At 38.4% G+C, this 7460-nt stretch overlaps 1 protein-coding gene and 1 pseudogene across 1 annotated transcript; one reads left to right on the top strand and one right to left on the bottom strand.

The window, feature by feature from the left end:
• Positions 1634-4360, top strand: LOC107619668 (annotated as a pseudogene).
• Positions 4961-6437, bottom strand: LOC107619024. The gene is made up of 4 exons (XM_016321230.2): positions 6361-6437; positions 5709-6318; positions 5436-5608; positions 4961-5262 (listed from the first exon to the last, which is right to left on the bottom strand). The coding sequence occupies exons 2-4, from the start codon at positions 6249-6251 to the stop codon at positions 5115-5117; spliced, it is 864 nt and encodes a 287-aa protein (XP_016176716.1). The 5' UTR covers positions 6252-6318; positions 6361-6437; the 3' UTR covers positions 4961-5114.

Genomic DNA, 7460 nt, shown 5'->3' on the forward strand with positions numbered 1-7460 from the left:
TGTGAAGTCATACTGAAGAGTCGTGTCACGTGTGCACTGCCCTTGAGAGGAATGGATTTCTATACACCCAATAGTTATGGGCTTTTTGAATCAAAACTGGCCAGAAGCATATGGGCTGAATTGGATCATAAACACCCAAACATATGCAGAAAGTTTCAAATTTGTACCAGGCCCGTTTTAATGCCCAACAGAAAAAGAATATTTGCTTGCGTGTGCAGAGCAAGCGATGGTAATTGGCTAATTGCACTAATGTTTGACCTTGAACTCCTTTTGGAGCTTATTCACATTTATAGTACCTGTTTTCACATTACTTTTTGCAGATTTGAAAAGTTTTCATGAACTCCACGCTGGCGCATTCATGGATACAAATAAATGGATACAAATAAATAAGCCATGACTAATGCTTCACCGTATGTGTGTATTAATCAGCGCTTGTGCTCGCTGAATTCATGTGTCACTTCCCACCTTTTGCCTAACTTTACTTCTCGCCAGAATCTTCCAAGTTTCCACACTACCTTAACCAACTTTAATTTGTCTAATATGTCCAGTCAATTGCTAAAAATAACAAGTCAATAAAGGATTCCAATATTTTGATTTCTTCTTTTCTGAGATAAAAACTAAAAAGACAACAGGAGCGGCTTCAAGTCACCATTAGTCCATAACTTTAGTGGTTATGACTTTATATCAAACGTTGACTTCCCGTCCCCCCACTCCGTTTATGAATAATGATATTTGCTTTCCTTCTTGTTTGAGTTAGTTGTGTGTAGTAAATAAAATAGTAATTGTATCAGTGTAAAATCTAAAATGTACTATACTGTAGTCCGTAGTCTGTAGTAGTAATTGAGAATGGGAGTAATTGATAATAAATATAGTTGGTGGAAAAAGGAAACTATTGTGACAGCTAGCATGATGAGAACCCCATATATAATGTCTGACTCAGACTTTTCTTTTCTTCCAGATTGGTAACTAGGTATAAATTTCTTCACAAAGGTTAAATGGGAGAGGGGAGAGTCGAACCATTTTTTACTTACCACATGCTTCTTCAAATTATAATATAACAGATTTTCACTGTGTTTATATTTTATTTGTTCATTTGTTGGAATGGAGAGCTCTCAACGATAGACTTAGGAAAACAACACATCTAACTCAAAACTTTTAAGATAGTAAATTAATGGGTCTCTCATCTTATAAACTCTTCACTCTTTCTTATTTTATTTGATGTGGGACTAACTTCAACACTCCTCACACTTGCAATACTAACACGAATTAGTACATAGGAAGCAATGGTTATGAGTGAATTTGCTACACATAAGTGGACTTTAAAAGGAAGTTAATAAGACCCGAAAGAGACATGTTAATGTTAGTTACTTTGATTTTACCTCAAAAGCAGGGAAATTAAAGTCCAGCACCGTAATGCAACTATAGCGACCCTACTATCTTGATGACCATCACCTCACATGAAGTCTCGTTCTTCTTCACAAACATATCAAGTCAATATACAACTTGTTCGGTCTCCTCCTTACAACTTCCATAACCTGTCAAGATCCACAAACCTTTCTTCCTTCATCCCCTTTGGTTTCATCCTGCTACAACAACTCTTCATAATTATTACTCATTTTTTATATAGTCTTAAGGTACAGCATGCCTGCTTCATCGTTTCTGCCAGCTACTGCAAAATAAGGTTTGTCTTAGTCTCTCATACTCGTACTCATATCTATCTAGCCAATGTAACGTGTCTATGGTTTCCTGGATTGTTGTAGTGATTAAATTAAAACTAGTGTTGATTATTGCAGCGATCAAATCATGGGGCTGTTGAGATGTGGAGCCTTGTTTTTGTGTGTGCTGCTTCTGTCCACAACCTGCTTGGGTAAAGAACAGCACATTCAGAAGATATATCCTGGCTTCAGTGCATCTAAGCTGGATTGGGACGATTATAATGGAATGTTCTTGCTATCCAACAACTCGGCTTTCGCCTTCGGATTCTTTGGTACCCTTGATGTTTCCTTGTTTGTTCTAGTAGTCCTTCACCTGAGTAGCTACAAAGTGGTTTGGACTGCCAACAGAGGCTTACTTGTTAGGAATTCTAATAGATTTGTGTTAGAACATAGCGGGAATGCATATTTGGAGGGTGGGAACGGTGTGGTTTGGTCAACAAACACAACAGGACAAAGAGTAAGATCCATGGAGTTGCAGGATTCAGGGAATTTGGTGTTGATTGGGGAAAATGGGACATCCATTTGGCAGAGTTTTGACCATCCCACTGATACTCTTTTGCCTGGTCAAGCCTTTGTGGAAGGAATGACACTAAAAACCTTTCCCAACCGCAACAACTTGTTCCATTTTCTTGCTTATAAGGCAGGTGATTTGGTTCTCTATGCAGGATTTGAGCCCCCGCAACAATACTGGTCAAGCCAAAAGAATTTCAGTGGCAAGATTCATTCTGCTTCTCTGGTGTCCAATTCATGGAATTTCTATGACAAGAACGGGGATTTGCTGGGGAGAACTGTTTTCTCTGACCATTCAGATCCTGACTCATTTTTGATCCTTACAATGTTTGTTTCTTTGAGAACTGGTGTGAATGCCCTGCACTTCTCAAATCTCGCTTTAACTGCAAGCCACCTAATATCTCAACTTGTTCTAGGACTTCTACGGAACTTCTATATGTTGGTGAGAAGCTTGACTATTTTGCACTTGATTATGTTGCACCGGTTTCAAAATCAAACCTGAATGCCTGCAAAGAAGCTTGTTTGGGAAACTGCTCTTGCCTTGTGCTTTTCTTTGAAAACACCACCGGGAGATGCTTTCATTTTGATCAGACCGGAAGCTTCCAACGATTCAAGGGGGGTCCCGGCGGTTTTACTTCATATATGAAGGTGGCCATTGATGACGGAAATGACCACAAAAAGCAAAAGAATGGGATACTGCTAATTGTTGCCATAGTAGTCTTCACAGTTCTGGTCATTGTTAGTCTTGTGGCAGGGTTCTGGTACTATAACAAGAAGATGAATCTTGTTAAGCATGAACAAGACACATTGGAGGAGGATGATTTCTTGGATGGTCTCTCCGGAATGCCTACTCGGTTTACTTATGGTGCTCTCTCTACGGTGACAAAGAACTTCTCCACGAAAATTGGTGAAGGAGGTTTTGGCTCTGTGTATCTTGGTGTGCTTGAAGATGGAACTCAGTTGGCCGTGAAAAAATTGGAAGGTCTTGGACAAGGGACAAAAGAGTTCAAGGCTGAAGTGTCTATAATTGGAAGCATTCATCATGTTCATCTGGTCAAGCTTAAAGGCTTCTGCGCTGAGGGTTCTCATCGCCTTCTCGTCTATGAATACATGGGGAGGGGATCTCTGGACAAATGGATCTTCAAGAACAGTGAAAACACTTTCTTGTTGACTTGGGATACAAGGTTCAACATTGCAATAGGCACAGCCAAGGGATTGGCCTATCTTCATGAGGAGTGTGAGGTGAAGATTGTCCATTGTGATATTAAGCCGCAGAATGTTCTTCTTGATGATAATTTCACTGCTAAAGTTTCAGATTTCGGACTGGCTAAGCTAATGAACCGCGAACAAAGCCATGTGGTTACAACTCTAAGGGGCACAAGAGGGTATCTAGCACCAGAATGGATCACTAACTATGCAATTTCTGAGAAGAGTGATGTGTTCAGCTATGGCATGGTCTTGCTGGAGATTATTGGAGGAAGGAAGAACTATGATCAGTGGGAAGGCCCAGAGAAAGTGCATTTTCCTTCTTATGTCTTCAGAATGATGGAGGAAGGGAGACTGAGAGAAGTTATTGACAAAAGGATAGACATTGATGATAAGGATGAAAGGGCTATGATTGCTCTCAAAGTTGCTCTATGGTGTATACAAGATGATGTCAGTTTGAGACCTTCCATGACAAAGGTAGTTCAAATGCTTGAAGGTCTCTCCCCTGTACCTGATCCACCGTTATCTCAGTCTAGTTCTTTCACAGCCTTCCTGAAAATGAGTAGTGGAGAAGCTTCTTCTTCAGGACAGGGAAGCTTCTATAGTAACGTGCCACTTTCTTGTGTTCAATTATCTGGACCAAGATGATGATAAAGATGAGATGAATAGATATACTTTTCTTTTCTTTTTTGGTAACACCATCATATTCAACTTGCACTTTTGCTTGTTACTTTTGGCCTAGTAAAATTAGCATGGGTAACATCTTTTATGATGACAATGTTATTATATTGTAGCTTGGATTGCCAAAGCCATCAATTTTGTTAAACTAGAATGCATTTTGTTGTATATAGACTATTGTGTTGCTTATTTCCTGCTTCGGATGAGAAATTTATTTGAGACAGAAACACAAATCTCAGTCTTGTTAGTTACAAACGTTGTTCTGCTTTGTTCTGTACTATTAGTGTTTTGTGTGGTCAGAAAGAAAACAATATCATATATGCCAGAAAAAGAAGGAAAATGAATAATGAAGGTGCAGATACACTAAAAGATCACAAATGGAAAGAGACAAAATCAGAGAGTAGTGTTGGAATCAGCATAGATTGCCGGCATTGAACAAATTGTAGCTGAATAATGAATTGTGAATGATACTATTTCTCATCACGTCCATGCCAAATGGTGAGAATAGACATTCTGAAAAGGACTCAGTCTCAAACAAGATGTCACCTCACCTTATCATTTTATCAATGAGCCTGACATGTGAAATAATACTAACAATGATAAAAAGGAAATTATGGAGGACTATTATTCATTAAACAAGCACCTAATACATTTGGAGCCGTTGGTTTATGCCATTATTAAAACCTGTCACCTATATTAGAAGATTATCTTGTTGACTATTATGTTTCTTTGTTTCCCTTTCTTTAGTTTTATCACTTGTTTTCATAGAATCAGACCAATGGATGTTCTTGATCAAAAGAACATTCGCCATGGGCTGTTCTTTATTCCTTAGCATCTACCAAAATTTCATATTACCAAAGGATACAAATTACAACAGTGCAAGCCTCATTGTCACATACACATAAAAAGTTGCCTTCTCTTATTTATGCCATAAGGTATTTACAACCAGACACTCATCTCAGCAAAGTCAACCCCACTTAGGTACTACATAGTATAACAGGAACATCACTCAGAGACAGAGAGGTATGCATTAAAATGAGGCTGGCCATTAGCTCCGTGAAAGACATTGCTGTGATCAGTTTGATGTTGGTGGTCTTTACCTTCCTCCTCTTCAGCGTCCCAAAGGAATTTAGCATAAGAAGCCAGGACATAGCTGAAAAACTTAACGTTTACACATCAGATTCATCAACATATAAGAAATATCAGCATAAAAATGAAAACTATATAATATCTAACACTTTGCTAACAAAAGAAACAAAAACCAAATCTTGATCTGAGGAATTAGAAGAAAAACCATGATCCATGAATATATATTATATATCTTACCAATCATCAGGGGCGCTTTTAACAGCTTGATCAAAATAGCCCTCAGCACGATCAGCATCCTTCTCTATTTGCCAAATTAAATCGGCATAGAGTGACAAAACAGTTGCATCACCAGGATTAGCCAAAATGGCTCTTTCAAGATACTCCTCGGCTTTAGGATAATCTCTACGAACCTATATTTGCAAATTGAATATCAGTGAACCATTCATAGACAGAGCACAATAGTTTTCTTAGATCTTCCATGTATTGATAAGTTTCAAAAACAAGCTTTACCTCTTTTAAGAACTTAGCATAATTTCCAAGCAGAAGCGCATTGTTGGGGTTAGCTTGAATCATGGTTTGGTAATAAGCATCAGTCTTATCTGATTCCCAGCCACTTCCACTGCCACCACATATCTTGCCACCATCACTCCCCATCCCACCACCAACAACTAAAGTCTGCAATCCCCTATTACCTCTCTTCTTCTCTTCACCACCATCTTCATCATATTCTACTAGGACTTGCCTATCTAAACCTGAGACTGAGAAGAGTTCTCTGATTGAAGGTTTCCCTTTTGTTGTGTGAATCACTTGGTCACTTTCTTTGATCTTGGTACCATGCTGACTCTTGAGCACGTTACTACGTGGTATGCAACTCTTGTTGTCGTGCTTTGTTGGGCTTTGATGATCTGATGAGTCAGGCAAGTTTTGTCTTGGACTGGCAAACGATCTTGTTCTAGAAAATTGAAGAACCCTTTCTGCTTCAGGGGAGGATGGTTCCCTAGAATGGGGTATGAACGAGGTTGGTATTGGTGCGGAGGAGCTTCTTAGTAACATTGTTTTGCTGTTTAGAGAAACAAACACAGAAGACAATGAGAGAAAGAAGTAGTTCAAGGTATATAATAAGATCTGTTAGGCAGTGTGGAATGGTAGGTACTGAAATAAGTGAGAAGAGTGGAAGTGAGTGACAGAAATGAAGCACTACAATAGCAGAATGATGCAGCATATATATTATTAGCATAGGACAATACTAGTTGGAGATCACAAGCCTGTAAGAGAAGAACACGTTGAGGGCAAGTTGTTGGGACCCTGTTCCCGTGTAGTGTGTTTTGTTTGTAGGCTGCTGAATTCTACGGCCAAGAATTGTTGTTGCATGTGACAGAAATGGAGTCAACATCATCATTCTATTCTTTCCAATAGTGAATAACCATGCGGCAAAGCCTGCTTGGCTATGCTCAATTAACTGCATATATTTTGGTGCCGAAATTGCCGAAGTTGTTTTTTATAGTAAGTTTTAAATATTAAAAAATTGTATACTTTTATATTTTTTAAATTTTTATCTTTTTTTAATAAATTAGGCAAGTGTATATAGGTACCGTAGCATACACCATATTTTGTTTGTATACGGCATTTGCTTATGATTGCAACATTCCACAGCTACACTGGAGTGGCAAAGTGGAAACAGACACATGCGATATTTTTATATCTTATATATTGTTGTCTTGTCACTACTCACTAAGCGTGAATGCACGATCAACTCAGACTCAATGATAATAAATCCATGATTCTCTAGTTTGTATTGTTCATAATTCTGCATTGATGAATAAAGTAACACAATAACAATTCATTGTGTTGGGATTGAGTATTGATGGACACACTTCAACATTATTACACTGGAGCCGAGTTATGATTATGATAACGATGAGTAATGAAAGAAAAGATAAGATCACAAGAACAGAACAAAACAAAAATTAGAGGACAAAAGAAGCATCTGGAGAAAAATAACGCGACAGAGACAGAGGCGTGGCACTAGCAAGTAAAATAAATATCTCAAGAGCAACATGGTGAGTTACCCACGTCAACCCCATAACGATGCTTTTAATTACCAAAAATAAATATGATATTTTAGTTCCCATGTCATGTGACAGTTCCAGGTGACATCGTATAAATCCTTGTGTTCATGTGTTGGAGCAGTACTGTCTAAGAGAAAAAAAGGTGAGTGGTATATTCATTGATAGGAATTGGTAGCTCCTGAGAGAAGTGACA

Source organism: Arachis ipaensis, chromosome B09 (assembly GCF_000816755.2).
Source record: "Arachis ipaensis cultivar K30076 chromosome B09, Araip1.1, whole genome shotgun sequence".
Taxonomy (NCBI): Eukaryota; Viridiplantae; Streptophyta; class Magnoliopsida; order Fabales; family Fabaceae; genus Arachis; species Arachis ipaensis.

Bases quoted from the DNA above. Each gene is read 5' to 3' on its own strand.
- LOC107619024 (XM_016321230.2), bottom strand. From the start codon at position 6,251: ATGTTACTAAGAAGCTCCTCCGCACCAATACCAACCTCGTTCATACCC. The intron at 5,609-5,708 runs GTAAAGCTTGTT...TTGCAAATATAG, and splicing joins ATGCTAAGTTCTTAAAAGAG to GTTCGTAGAGATTATCCTAA. The intron at 5,263-5,435 runs GTAAGATATATA...TAAGTTTTTCAG, and splicing joins AAAAGCGCCCCTGATGATTG to CTATGTCCTGGCTTCTTATG.